At 43.0% G+C, this 14,853-nt stretch overlaps 1 protein-coding gene across 1 annotated transcript in view; it reads left to right on the top strand.

The window, feature by feature from the left end:
* The window catches only part of MED27 (mediator complex subunit 27), a 249,788-nt gene extending 235,674 nt beyond the window's left edge, over positions 1-14,114 (top strand). Inside the window, exons 7-8 of the mRNA XM_073555964.1 lie at positions 4,019-4,096; positions 13,564-14,114. Of these exons, the coding sequence (XP_073412065.1) occupies positions 4,019-4,096; positions 13,564-13,698 (213 nt within the window). The 3' untranslated portion in view covers positions 13,699-14,114. The remainder of the gene's footprint in view (positions 1-4,018; positions 4,097-13,563) is intronic.
* The last annotated feature ends 739 nt before the right edge of the window (positions 14,115-14,853 follow it).

Here is a 14,853-nt window from a genome sequence, read left to right as displayed (position 1 = left end):
CAAAATATATATCCTCTTAATATATTGCAGTCATCATTATGTAGCACTGTATACTTTCAATTGCTCATTTTTCGCTTCTACCCAGTTAATTCTTCTGTTTTCCGTTAGGTCTATGACATGATTAAAAATGGACTAGATAAATTCTTCTAAGCTCTATGTAGAAACATAGAATATGATGACTGCAGTATATTAAGAGGATAAAAACTCTATTGGTAGCCTGTCTGTCAATCGGGCTCTCCTGTTCCAAAGTGCTGTTTGCACACTCAGCTCCACTATACCAAGTGTGCCAAACAGATCTGCTGCTCCACAATGCTGGATGGCACACCTTGCTCTGCTTTCCAAGGTGTCACCCTGCCAATCCAGTTCTGCTGTTTCAAAGTGCTGTCCTCACACTCAGTTCTGCTACGTTTGGAGCCTGTCTGCCAATCCGACTTTGCTGCTGCAAAGTGCCGATCCCCAATCCTGCTCCACCTTTTCTACATGCATCTGATTATCTTGTTTCTCTGCACCAACATCTCCGATTCAAGCTGTTCATCCCGATCTGTGGCGTAGTGCGTTCACCTCATCAGGTGAGCCCATAACATAAGGGTAGTCTCCAGCTAATGGTGCAATAGACTTATGTGACAAAACAAAGAGAGGAGAATCAGCAAGTGAAGGTGATCTCAGAGACTGTATTTATGTGTAGCCTGAGAGACCTTGTGAATAAGTAACTACCCCGGAGCGGCAAAAAAGGTTGCTGACTAAGGACGTAAAGCGAAGATACAGGCCGCGGAACAAGATTTACCTTCTGCAAGGTATATGTCTGCACCCAGCGGAGGCCGCCATCTTTGGTTACACTAGTCCTAAATAGTGACTTCTAGGATCCAAAACCAATGAAACCATTGACTATCTTCAGCTTTGTGCTGTATGGAAATTTCTATACACGAGTCAAATTTCTTGTCCTTGAAGAAAGTCTGGCTGGACAGAGAGTAAATAATTAGCGCAGACCCCCACAGATCTTCATGGCCATTAGCAGCCTGCCTGCCCCCTGCAGGTATCTCGGGGTGGAAGGTTCTGCAATGGTGCAGCAGAGATGATACAGCTAATGTATGAAAATATATTCTCGTCAATATCGTGCGAGCAACTAAAGAGCCGGAGCATGAATGCATTCATGAGGCCGATGGATCCGGGTATTGATGATCCGGCTCAAGGTGAGAGAGGGCGCAACTTCACGGTCATTCACAAAGCCGCCCGCCATCTGTCTTCCCAGAAGCCTTAATGTGAGACTAATAGGGTCAGAATGTTACAAGCAAATCGGATTTATCAGTTCTCCTTTGCTGGGCGCGATCGATACCCTGCGTACCACCGACATGAAGAGCAGCGCATCACACGGTCATCATGTCAGGTCCGGCGTTCATTAGTAGCTGTCAATAACTGGAACGTAGCACTTGCACCTGCAGAGACGCTTCGGCCGCTGCAAAAGGACCTGTAATATTGGACTCCCTAGTCATCCTAATGTGACAGGTCCTCAGTATTCCCATGATTACAGCTCCTATGGGAACCTGTCCAGCCTCTTCTAAGCTATATCTGGTAAGAGGACAGTGGGGTGACAATTGATACAGCTTTTGTGACGGTAGGTTGTCAGAAAGAACATGACGATCGGAGTAATGTGGCGATCACAACCAAGTTAGTGATTCACTCTCTGCTCCTTTTATTCCTGTTTTCAGCAGTTTTTATTTTTTATCTTCCCTTCCTTTTTCTTCCCAGGAATGCGAATGTAAATGTACTTTTTTTTTTTTCTCCCCCATTTATCATTGATCTCCCTGTGTTTCTGTTGCTGCTGTTAGCTTGGATAAAGGCTGTCTCCACGATTGACAGCCCTGTTGCCTGCAGGCTTGCATTTCTCCAGATGTGGCGTTGCACTTTTTTTCTTTTTTAAGTGTCAATTTTCGGGAAGTTGGGAATTTGCAGAGAGTGCTGCTGTCTGCCAGATGACAATGATCTATCGTCTCCAGATCCATACAATCGATGCAGACTGCTGTCACTGCTCCTTTCCATTCTTCATCGCCTGTGATCTCTCCTCTCCAGGTCCGGACAATCAATGCAGACTGTACTGTCGCTGCTCCTCTCCATTGTTCATCGACTATGATCTCTCCTCCCCAGATCCGGACAATCGATGCAGACTACTGTTGTAATTGCCCCTCTCCGTTCTTCATCCTGGCAAAATGTGTCCGCTTTTCCATGGATGGTCTCTACTTTATCCCCAAAATCAAGATGGGATCTGGAGTGAAATATAAAGGGCCCTGTTTATTTTTTTTTCACCCTCTCCTCCATTGCCTCTATTTTTTACTGGCCTGTTCCATGCATACACTCCGGACACTGATAACTGATGAAGTACAGTCATGGCCAAAAGTTTTGAGAATGACACAAATATTAATTTTTACACAGTCTACTGCATCATTTTTTCTAATGGCAATTTGCATATACTCCAGAATGTTATAAAGAGTGATCAGCTTAACAGCAATTACTTGCAAAGTCAATATTTGCCTAGAAAATTAACTTTATCCCCCAAAACACATTTCAACATCATTGCAGCCCTGCCTTAAAAGGACCAGCTAACATCGTTTCAGTGATTGCTCCATTAACACAGGTGTGGGTGTTGATGAGGACAGGGCTGGAGATCAATCTGTCATGATTAAGTAAGAATGACACCACTGGACACTTTAAAAGGAGGCGTGCTTGGCATCATTGTTTCTCTTCTGTTAACCATGGTTATCTCTACAGAAACACGTGCAGTCATCATTGCACTGCACAAAAATGGCCTAACAGGGAAGAGTATCGCAGCTAGAAAGATTGCACCTCAGTCAACAATCTATCGCATCATCAAGAACTTCAAGGAGAGAGGTTCCCTTGTTGCCAAAAAATGCTCCAGGGCGCCCAAGAAAGACCAGCAAGAGCCAGGACCGTCTCTTAAAAGTGTTTCAGCTGCGGGATCGGGCTACCAGCAGTGCAGAGCTTGCTCAGGAATGGCAGCAGGCAGGTGTGAGTGCATCTGCACGCACTGTGAGGTGGAGACTCTTGGAGCAAGGCCTGGTCTCAAGGAGGGCAGCAAAGAAGCCAGTTCTCACCAGAAAAAACATCATGGACAGACTGATATTCTGCAAGAGGTACAGGGAGTGGACTGCTGAGGACTGGGGTAAAGTCATTTCTCTGATGAATCCCCTTTTCGATTGTTTGGGACATCTGGAAAACGGCTTATTCGGAGAAGACGAGGTGAGCGCTACCACCAGTCTTGTCTCATGCCAACTGTCAAGCATCCTGAAACCATTCATGTGTGGGGTGGCTTCTCAGCCAAGGGAATGGGCTCTCTCTCAGTCTTGCCTAAAAACACAGCCATGAATAAAGAATGGTACCAGAATGTCCTCCAAGAGCAGTTTGGCGATCAACAATGCCTTTTTCAACATGGAGCACCTTGCCATAAAGCAAAGGTGATAACTAAATGGCTCAGGGAACAAAACATAGAGATTTTGGGACCATTGCCTGGAAACTCCCCAGATCTTAATCCCATTGAGAACTTGTGGTGAATCATCAAGAGACGGGTGGACAAACAAAAACCTTCAAATTCAGACAAAATAAAAGCATTGATTTTGCAAGAATGGACTGCTATCAGTCAGGATTTGATCCAGAAGTTGATTGAGAGCATGCCAGGGAGAATTGCTGAGGTCCTGAAGAAGAAGGGTCAACACTGCAAATATTGACTTGCTGCATTAACTCATTCTAACTGTCAATATAACCTTTTGTTACTCATAATATGATTGCAATTATATTTCTGTATGTGATAAAAACATCTGACAAACACACAAAAACCAGAGGGCAGCAGATCATGTGAAAATATAATATTTGTGTCATTCTCAAAACTTTTGGCCATGACTGTACTACAACTCACAGAATAACCATATGTGACCCTCACCCAGTTATGGTATCGGTGTGTAACATGTTTCACAATCTAATTGATGATGATTATTATCATGTGTTGCAGGTTACAGATCACGCCACGACAGCCCTGCTGCATTACCAGCTGCCACAGATGCCCGACGTGGTTGTGCGGTCGTTTATGGTGAGCCCATGTTCTACACTTGCATTATGGATAAGTCTGGCACGTATATTTAACTGATAGTTTGCCACTTGTGCAGTCTTCTGCTGTCCTGGACTCTTGCAGTAGTTCGTGGTGAATTAAGGCACATACCCCAGAACCATAGCGCAGAAAGTAGAATGCCAGCACGTACAATTCTGTGCTTCTCCATGATCTTGAGGAGCAGTTAACATTGTGAGTCCAGTCCAGAATGTCCGATAATCTGACACCTCCACTGTCCCTGGATTATCCGCAGATAAGGAGCGGTTGTAGGGTGCTAGGCTTGTCCCGGGGTATCATGATTTCTTTTGAATGTCCTTTTACAAGGGTCTTCTTACACCTGTTACTCTGCCAGGTCCTTGCCGTGTATTACCGCCATGCCAATAGTTTTCCCTTCGGGCCAAGGAGCAGCATGGCGACTCCTCATCACAGGAAAGCCCAATTACATGATCTAATTGCCACGGCATAATTTACATAGCATGTTATATTGCATAGCAGGAGCAGATGGCTTCCTCGCATCCCAATGTTTCCAGATTCTGTCTGACAGGTGGAAAGTTCTCATGATCCCCGAAGTCCTGCAACACAGTCAGCACCAGGTTACTCTATACAATCACCAGGAGGAGAGAGAGGGGTGAATGATTGGCTGAAGCTCCAGCTGAGATCCTTTTCTGAACAGTCTGACAGTCGCTCAATAAATATGCTAATATCCTGGACCCTTCAGAGGAGCAGCAGAGCTCACTGACTGTCGGAACGTCACAATTACCCCAGTATCAATCTGTGGTCCAGTCTGGGCCAAGCTTTGGTGTCACCTGGAGGGAAGTCAATAGCTCAATATCCTCCTCCAACAGGACAATTAGCAATTTTAAGCGATATGTGGTGCCCCTCATCTCTGTGGACGTGAGACAGTTACGATCGACTCGTGCTTGACGATGAGCTTTGGCTGGTGTGATCTGCATTAGAACACAGTTGTGTGAAAAAGTGATTGCTCCTTCCTGTATTTTCTATTCTTTTGCATGTTTGTCACACTTAAATGTTTCATATCACCAAACAAATGTAAATATTAGACAAAGATAACACAAGTAAACACAAAATTCAGTTTTTAAGTGAAGGTCTTTATTATTAGGGGAAAAAGAACTCCAAACCTACAGGTCCCTGTGTGAAAAAGTGATTGCCCCCTAAACCTAATAACTGGTTGGGCCACCCTTAGCAGTAACATCTGCAATCAAGTGTTTGCGATAATTGGCAATCAGTCTTTTACAATGCTCTGGAGAAATTTTGGCCCACTCATCTTTGCAGAATTGTTGTAATTCAGCCACATTGGAGGGTTTCCGAACATGAACGGCCTTTTTAAGGTCCCGCCACAGCATCTCAATCGGATAAAGGTTAGGACTTTGAGTAGGCCACTCTAAAGTCTTAATTTTCTTTTTATTAAGCCATTCAGAGGTGGACTTGCTGTTTTTTTGGATCATTGTCCTGCTGCATAACTCAAGTACGCTTCAGCTTGAAGTCACGAACAGATGGCTGGACATTCTCTTCCAGGATTTTTTGGTAAACAGCAGAATTCATGGTTCTATTTACCACAGCAAGTCTTCCAGGTCCTGAAGTAGCAAAGCAACCCCAGACCATCACACTACAACCACCATATTTTACTGTTGGTATGATGTTCCTTTTCTGAAATGCTATGTTACTTTTGCGCCAGATGTAATGGGACACCTTCCAAAAAGTTAAACTTTTTTTTGTCAGTCCACAGAGTATTCTCCCAAAAGTCTAGGGGATCATCAAGATGTTTTCTTGCAAAAGTAAGGTGAGCCTTTATGTTATTGCTCAGCAGTGGTGTTCGTCTTGGAACTCTGCCATGCAGGCCATTTTTGCCTAGTCTCTTTCTTAGGGTATGTGCACACAGTACGGATTCTCCCGCTGATTTTTCCGCACAAAAAACGCAGCTCTTGGCAGAAAACGCAGGTGCGTTTTGCCGCGTTTTTGATGCGTTTTTGCCGCGGATTTGATGCGGTTTTCAATGCGGTTTTGCCTGCGGATTTGTATGCGTATTTGTAAGCTAAATAAAGATGTTATTTTACAAAAAAAAAAATTTTGTCAAGTCATTTCTGTCCAGCCTCCTCTTTTACATTTGTCCAACCCACACTACATTACACACGCAGACAGACGGATGACAGACGACAGCTAGATAGACATATCTTAATAGATAGATAATAGATAGATAGATACAGTAGATAGATAAATATGGGATAGATAGATGCGATAGTTAGATATAGATATATGGATAGATAGTTAGATATAGATATATCTCATATCTATCTATAGCTATATCCATAGCTATTTCCATAGATATATCTATAGATATTTCCATAGATATTTCCATGGATATATCTATAGATATTTCCATAGATATTTGCTATTGGAAGGTGACATTAAGCCCGGTTAATAATGGAGAGGCGTCAATAAGACGCCTATCCATTATTAATCTTTTGAAAGGGTTAAAAAAAACACACACATAAGAATAAAGTCTTTTAATGAAATAAAACACAACACTGTTTTCATCTTTTTATTTAACTCCCAGATCCAAACGACACCCGTGTCTCCTAGAATAGAAAGAAAAATAATAAACCAATCGTATACTCCCTGTCTGACACAGTCCAGTTAATAACGAGTGTCCCACGATGATCTCCCCTATAGAACAATGACATTAGCAGATGTTCCCGCTCTATAGGGCCTCCGTGATGAACTGACAGGAGACAATGCCTCTTGCAGTCCATCACTGAGGTTACCTGAGTTCAGAGTCTCACTTTACAGCACTGCTGTATGAGAATTGGGGTTAGGGTTACGGGACCTCTTTCCTGGCGGAGGGATACACAGCGGAGGATTACCTACACCTATCATTTCATTGCTTGAGCCCCTGGAGAGCGGTCTCATCAGCTGATTTGGCACCTCTCCATGGGAGATCATCGTGGGACACTCGTTATTAATTGGACTACGGCGGAAAGGTAAGTATAGGTTGGTTTATTTTATTTTTATTGCAGGTGATCGATGGCTTCGGGGAATTAGATGTGTGCGGTGAGTACGTACTCTGTTATGTGTTGTATGTTATATGTATGTTCTGTATGTTATATGCTCTGTATGTTGTGTTCTGTATGTTATATGTTGTATGTTCTGTATGTTGTATGTTCTGTATGTTATATGTTGTATGTTCTGTATTTTATATGTATGTTCTGTATGTTATATGTATGTTCTGTATGTTATATGTATGTTCTGTATGTTATATGTATGTTCTGTATGTTATATGTATGTTCTGTATGTTATATGTATGTTCTGTATGTTGTATGTTCTGTATGTTGTATGTTCTGTATGTTGTATGTTCTGTATGTTGTATGTTCTGTATGTTATATGTTCTGTATGTTATATGTTCTGTATGTTATATGTTCTGTATGTTGTATGTTCTGTATGTTGTATGTTCTGTATGTTGTATGTATGTTCTGTATGTTGTATGTATGTTCTGTATGTTGTATGCATGTTGTGTGTCATATGTTTTGTATGTTGTGTATGTTGTGTTTTGTTTTGTTTTTTTAACATTCAACACATTAGCCAGATGATGGGACTACTACTGTCCCGTCATTGGCTATTATGTCACTCACTGTCAGTGTAGCAGGCATAGCCCGATGGGACTTGTAGTCCCATCGGACGATGCCTGCATACACACACCACCGCAAACCCCCCGACAACCCGATGTGCCCTGTAGACCACCGCACACACATACACGCCCAGTCACCGCTCACACACCATACACGCGCACAGTCACCACCCAAACTCTCCCCCCCCCCCCTCCCGATCTGCAGCGTTTCATCCGCAGCAAAACCGCAGATCTTTTTGAGACCTGCGGTTTTGCTGCAGATTAATGCAAGTCAGTGGGTGCAGAAACGCTGCAGATCCGCGCAAAGAATTGACATGCTGCGGAAATGAATCTGCAGTTAATCCGCGCGGATTTTTCCGCAGCATGTGCACAGCGTTTTTCAAATTCCATTGATTTTATTGGTACTGTACAACGTGGCAGAATATGCTGCGGACCCGCAGGGCCAAATGTGCTGCGGATCCACGGTAGAATACACAACATGTGCACATACCCTTATGGTGGAGTCATGAACACTGACCTTCTTAACTGAGACTAGTGAGGCTACAGTTCTTTGAATGTTGTTGGGGCACCTTTTGAGACCTCGTGGATGAGTTGTCGCTGCTCTCTTGGGGTAATTTTGGTTGGCCAGCCACTCCTGAGAAGGTTCACCATTGTTCCATGTTTTTGCCATTTGTGGATAATGGCTCTCACTGTGATTCACTGGGGTCCCAAAACTTTAGAAATGGCATTTTATCCTTTTCCAGTCTTATAGATGTCAATTGCTTTGTTTATCATTTGTTCCAGATTTTCTTTGGATAGTGGCATGATGTCTAGCTTTTGAGGGTCTTTTGGTCTGCTTCACTTTTTCCTATATAAATGATTTCTTGCTAGAGAACAGGTATTGCAGTAATCAGGGCTGGGTGTGGCTAGGGAAATTGAACTCCGCTCACCAAAGATGTGATAAACCACAGTTAATTTGTATTAGAGATGGGGGGAATCACTTTTTTCACACAGGGCCCTGTAGGTTTGGATATCTCTTTCCCTTAATAATAAAGACCTTTCTTTAAAAACGCATTTTGTGTTTACTTGGGGTATCTTTGTCTAATTTTGAAATTTATTTGGTGATCTGAGCCATTTAAGTGTGACAAACATGTAAAGAATAGGAAATCAGAAAGGGGCAAACACTTATTCATACAACTGTACTTAAGTGCTATGTGCCCTATGTAGATTTCTTAAATTTAATGAGAAGGCTACAACCGCCAGCAGTACTAGTCTTTCTGCGTAAATGAAGACAGCAGGACGGAGCAGTAGGGCATAATGGATGGAGCAGAGCCACTGTGCCCAGCCCATCTACCTAGATCACACCGCCAACCAGTATAATCCGAATCCCAAATAGTACATATGGGTCTCCAGAAGACCTGAAGAAATGAATACAGACCAAATACGTTGCCTCCTAAATAAGTATGTACAACCCAGGACAAGATCGCACCTTTTCACAGATCTCAACCCTAACGACAGGCTATAATATAACTCCACTGTACACAGATGCCAGATCTGATGTTTCATATATACAGTACAGACCAAAAGTTTGGACACACCTTCTCATTCAAAGAGTTTTCTTTATTTTCATGACTTTGAAAAATGTAGATTCACTCTGAAGGCATCAAAACTATGAATTAACACGTGGAATTATATAATTAACTAAAAAGTGTGAAACAACTGAAAATATGTCTTATATTCTAGGTTCTTCAAAGTAGCCACCTTTTGCTTTGATTACTGTTTTGCACATTCTTGGCATTCTCTTGAGGAGCTTCAAGAGGTAGTCACCGGAAATGGTTTTCACTTCACAGGTGTGCACTGTCAGGTTTAATAAGTGGGATTTCTTGCCTTATAAATGGGGTTGGAACCATCAGTTGTGTTGTGCAGAAGTCTGGTGGATACACAGCTGATAGTCCTACTGAATAGACTGTTAGAATTTGTATTCTAACAGGCACGAAAAAAGCAGCTAAGTAAAGAAAAAGAGTGGCCATCATTACTTTAAGAATTGAAGGTCAGGCAGTCCGAAAAATTGGGAAAACTTTGAAAGTGTCCCCAAGTGCAGTGGCAAAAACCATCAAGCACTACAAAGAAACTGGCTCACATGAGGACCGCCCCAGGAAAGGAAGACCAAGAGTCACGTCTGCTGTCATCCGAGTCACCAGCCTCAGAAATCGCAGGTTAACAGCAGCTCAGATTAGAGACCAGGTCAATGCCACACAGAGATATAGCAGCAGACACATTTCTACAACAACTGTTAAGAGGAGACTTTGTGCAGCAGGCCTTCATGGTAAAATAGCTGCTAGGAAACCACTGCTAAGGACAGGCAACAAGCAGAAAAGACTTGTTTGGGCTAAAGAACACAAGGAATGGACATTAGACCAGTGGAAATCTGTGCTTTGGTCTGATGAGTCCAGATTTGAGATCTTTGGTTCCAACCACCGTGTCTTTGTGCGACGCAGAAAAGGTGAACGGATGGACTCTACATGCCTGGCTCCCACCGTGAAGCACGGAGGTGTGGGGGTGCTTTGCTGGTGACACTGTTGGGGATTTATTCAAAATTGAAAGCATACTGAACAGCATGGCTACCACAACATCTTGCAGCAGCATGCTATTCCATCTGGTTTGCGTTTAGTTGGACCATCATTTATTTTTCAACAGGACAATGACCCAAAACACACCTCCAGGCTGTGTAAGGGCTATTTGACCAAGAAGGAGAGTGATGGGGTGCTACGCCAGATGGCCTGGCCTCCACAGTCACCAGACCTGAACCCAATCGAGATGGTTTGGGGTGAGCTGGACCGCAGAGTTAAGACAAAAAGGCCAACAAGTGCTAAACATCTCTGGGAACTCCTTCAAAACTGTTGGAAGACATTTCCGGTGACTACCTCTTGACGCTCATCAAGAGAATGCCAAGAGTGTGCAAAGCAGTAATCAAAGCAAAAGGTGGCTACTTTGAAGAACCTAGAATATAAGACATATTTTCAGTTTCACACTTTTTTGTTAATTATATAATTCCACATGTGTTAATCCATAGTTTTGATGCCTCCAGAGTGAATCTACAATATGCATAGTCAAGAAGATAAAGAAAACTCTTTGAATGAGGTGTGTCCAAACTTTTGGCCTGTACTGTGTGTGTGTATATATGTATACATATATATATATACACACACATATATACACACGACAGACCAGTCCCCCACATTTAGATCCCCGATCGAAACCCGGAAATATTGTAAACCATAGATTAGACCGCCTTAAAATGGGAAGCTCTATATCAGACCGCCATGAAATTATAATCCCTAGATCAAAACCTACCCCGAAGTGTGTCGGTATAAGTAGCTATAAAACACCACCAAGTCATATAATAGCCTGTGGACATTGGCAACAGCTTAAGCAGCATCTTTAGGCCTCTGCTTTGTAAAGTGGTCCTTTCACTTACCAGCATTTTGCTCTTGGGTCTCAAAAATGTATCGGCTCCTGGTTTCATTCCTGTCAAAAACGTACAAGACGTAATTTCCACAAAGCCCAAGAGCAAAATTATGTGAATTTGACTGTATAAAAAAAAAAACACAACGGGCGTTCGACTGTAATGTGTCTTTGGATCATAGTCCACCAACATTTTGGGAAAATTTCAGACCAGAACATTCATGGTAGCCGGCTGGAGGATGGGATGGTCATGCATGAAGAATCTTCCCTGTTGGTCTCTCGTTATAACGAGCCCATGACTTTAGGGCTGCACCATGCACCTTAAGTGTTTTGTTTTTCGTAAAGTCAGATATTGACTGCTTCTGCGGGGAAAGCGCTCGCCTGAACACAGACAAACGTTTGTCCCGGGCGGCCGCCCATCCCTCATTCTCTCCTCCTGTATTGATTGAAGGAAGAATTATCCAGTATGTAACTGTTTAGCCTCCCCTAAGTTTTTATTTACCCACCGATCACACCACTCTCATTTTCACAAAACCTGTCAGAGAATTTCAGAGGGATGCGTTCTTTCTGTATAATCCGCTGAATGAGGCGCCAGCACCCGCTCATTCATCAGCAGGAAGACGTCTCGGACACACTGGTTACTTTGGGAACAGCAGCCTAATGCCGACAACATAAATCTAGGAAAATGTCATTTTCTGTTGAAAATCCTCCCCCTTCAATCCTCTGGACATGAAGGGCCGCCATGGCAGGAACAACATAACGGACTCCTTACAGAGCTGGCACTTGGCTCTACCAGAGGTTAAATAGCACGGACTCCGTGGGGTACATGGAACATAGGGGGCCTCAAAATTATCGGCATAGACCTTCTGATTATGCCGTCTAGGGTCCTAGTATAATTACACACTCCCTTGGTTTGTGAATAGTACCTCAAGTCATATACTCTCAGCAACAAAGCAAATGGAGTCAAATAGGAGTGAACCCCCTCTCTGAGACCACGCTACAATGGCTACCTCCACTCCATAGTCGTAGTCCAAGAGATCCATACCACAATAGCTACCTCTGCTACAAAGTCATAGTCCATGCAACCAATACCGCAATGGCTACCTCGACTCCGTAGTCATAGTCCAAGTGACCTATACCACAATGGCTACCTCTGCTCCAAAGTCATAGTCTGAGCGACCTATACCGCAATGAATACCTCCCCTCCATGGTCATAGTCCAAGAGACCCATACCACATTGGCTATCTCTGCTCCGATGCCACAGTCCAAGAGACCCGATGGCTACCTCTACTCCGTAGTCATGGTCTGATTTATACTGCAGGCTTATATGGGGTAACATCACTGCTGCCCAGCTTCCGGCTGCCTTCTCTGTTGGCAGGATGTTGCCAATCCTTCTGAGCCATGTCTGAATAATTCAGGGGTGGGAAACCTCAGGCCTTTTACGGCCCTCAATTACCTTTTATGCAGCTCCTGCCAGTGCAGATTCCCAGGGACTGCAGTGCTTGTGTCGGCTGCTGTATTTTGATAGCTGGCAACCCATTAATTTCTTGTTCTGTGAGCACGCGTATGCTGCATTCACTACTGAACACCGAGGCGCATGCAGTGAAAGATTATGTCCTGACATTAGTGCCAGCGTCAGGATGTACTTTGTGGGTGGAGGTAGCGCTCAGTTTGTAAGTCCCCAAAGGATGATTTAAATATCCAAATGGCCCTTTCTCAGAATATAAGATTGCCCACCCCTAATCTAATTACTTGGGACTTACGGCTTAGCAACCAATGTCTTTACTTGGGGCAGTCTAGCAGTGGATTTCTATTTATTGGGTCATGTGAATCACATTTAGGTCCTGTACTCTCAGCAGCAAAAGAACCAACCATGACAGGACCTTCTCTAGGTCTTATTAATCGGATATATATTTAAAAAAAGAAAAAAAAACTTTCATTTTTATTCCATTCCCATTGACACCACTCCCTTAAAATATTGCAGTACATGAGATATGTATTCATAGCCTTGTCTCTGCGTAGACTATTTTTGGTGCTTATGATGGGGTTTTTTTTGTGCATTACGTAAAGTTTCCACGCCATATGGGATGCTGCTTTTAGGATAGCTGAGCCTTGGAAGAAAGAAAATACAGTTTGACTTTTTTTTTTTATTATTATAAATCAGCTTTCATTTGACCTTGCAAAAAACAAAACTCCTGAGCAGTAGTTTGCACAGTGGCTGTTGTGAAATCAGCATGTCTGGCCTGGGCCCGGGCCAGAACGTGTCATCTCATCACCCAGAGCATTAAACATGACAGCTAGGATGACATTTTTGATTTCTTCTCTCTCTACCCCTCCCCCCACCTCTTCTTCCCTTTTGCAGACCTGGTTAAGAAGTTATATCAAGCTGTTCCAGGCTCCGTGCCAACGCTGCGGAAAGTTCTTGCAGGATGGTCTGCCACCCACATGGAGGGATTTCCGCACTTTAGAGGCTTTCCATGATACCTGCCGGCAGTAGCAAAGAGGAGAACGGTCTATGATGTTGCTCTACTGCTTAATTTATTGCGTGTACCCCTTTTTTTTTTGGGGGGGGGGACTAAGATGAATATATTTGACACTTCTGGCGCTGAGAACCTTTGGACCTTGCATAGATGAGACCTACAACTCTTCACTAGAAGCTATTAATCCTGCGCTTTGGGCACTGCTCTGACATTTGGAAGCTACTCAGACATTGGCCCCAAGGGCATCTGGAATTTGATGATTTTTACATCTCCAGCTTGAGGAAAAAAAGTGAAAACCTTGACTTTTCCATCACTGAATGCTTGTTTGATATTTTATAGGAAAAAAAAATCTTGATATACTATGACCAATTTTGTTCTGTTTTTTTATTAAATATATATATTTTTCAGTTTTCAATAAATCAAATTTTGAGGAGTTTTGTTATGTGAACGGGTTCAGATACTAAACTTTAAGCGTTTGGAACAAATATTGGGATGATCTTTGGCTTTGTTCTCCCTGGGAAGCATCATCCACATGTTAATGTTGGGCAGTCGCTGAGGGCGCACTAAGGCCTCAGAAGACCGAACCCCATACAGCAGAGTTTGCCAAACCCCGTCCTCACGGCCCTTAACTCGTCACTTTTTCAGGATTTCCTTGGTATTACACAGGTGATTGAATTATTATTAAGGCATCAGAGACTTCCACAAGTTCTCTCACCTGTGCAATACTAAGGAGATCCTGAAAACGTGTTGGGGCCGCGAGGATGGGGTTTTGGAATCACTACTAAAGGGCACAAACGCATAAGGTGTCTTAGATCATCTGGATCTATAGAGGCGTAAATCCTGATGAATAGTGCATGATGGTCCTATTGTGTTGCAGATAAAGACATTTACAGTTAGGTCCATATATATTTGGACAGAGACATTTTTCTAATTTTGGTTCTAGACATTACCACAATGAATTTTAAACAAAACAATTCAGATGCAGTTGAAGTTCAGACTTTCAGCTTTCATTTGAGGGTATCTACATTAACATTGGATGAAGGGTTTAGGAGTTTCAGCTCCTTAACATGTGCCACCCTGTTTTTAAAGGGACCAAAAGTAATTGGACAAATTAAATAATTGTAAATAAAATGTTCATTTCTAGTACTTGGTTGAAAACCCTTTGTTGGCAA

Source organism: Dendrobates tinctorius, unplaced genomic scaffold (genome assembly GCF_039654945.1).
Source record: "Dendrobates tinctorius isolate UK_male_01 unplaced genomic scaffold, ASM3965494v1 ptg000231l, whole genome shotgun sequence".
Taxonomy (NCBI): domain Eukaryota; kingdom Metazoa; phylum Chordata; class Amphibia; order Anura; family Dendrobatidae; genus Dendrobates; species Dendrobates tinctorius.
The sequence above is the reverse complement of the archived record's forward strand: the minus strand, read 5'-3'. Positions and strand labels throughout refer to the sequence as shown.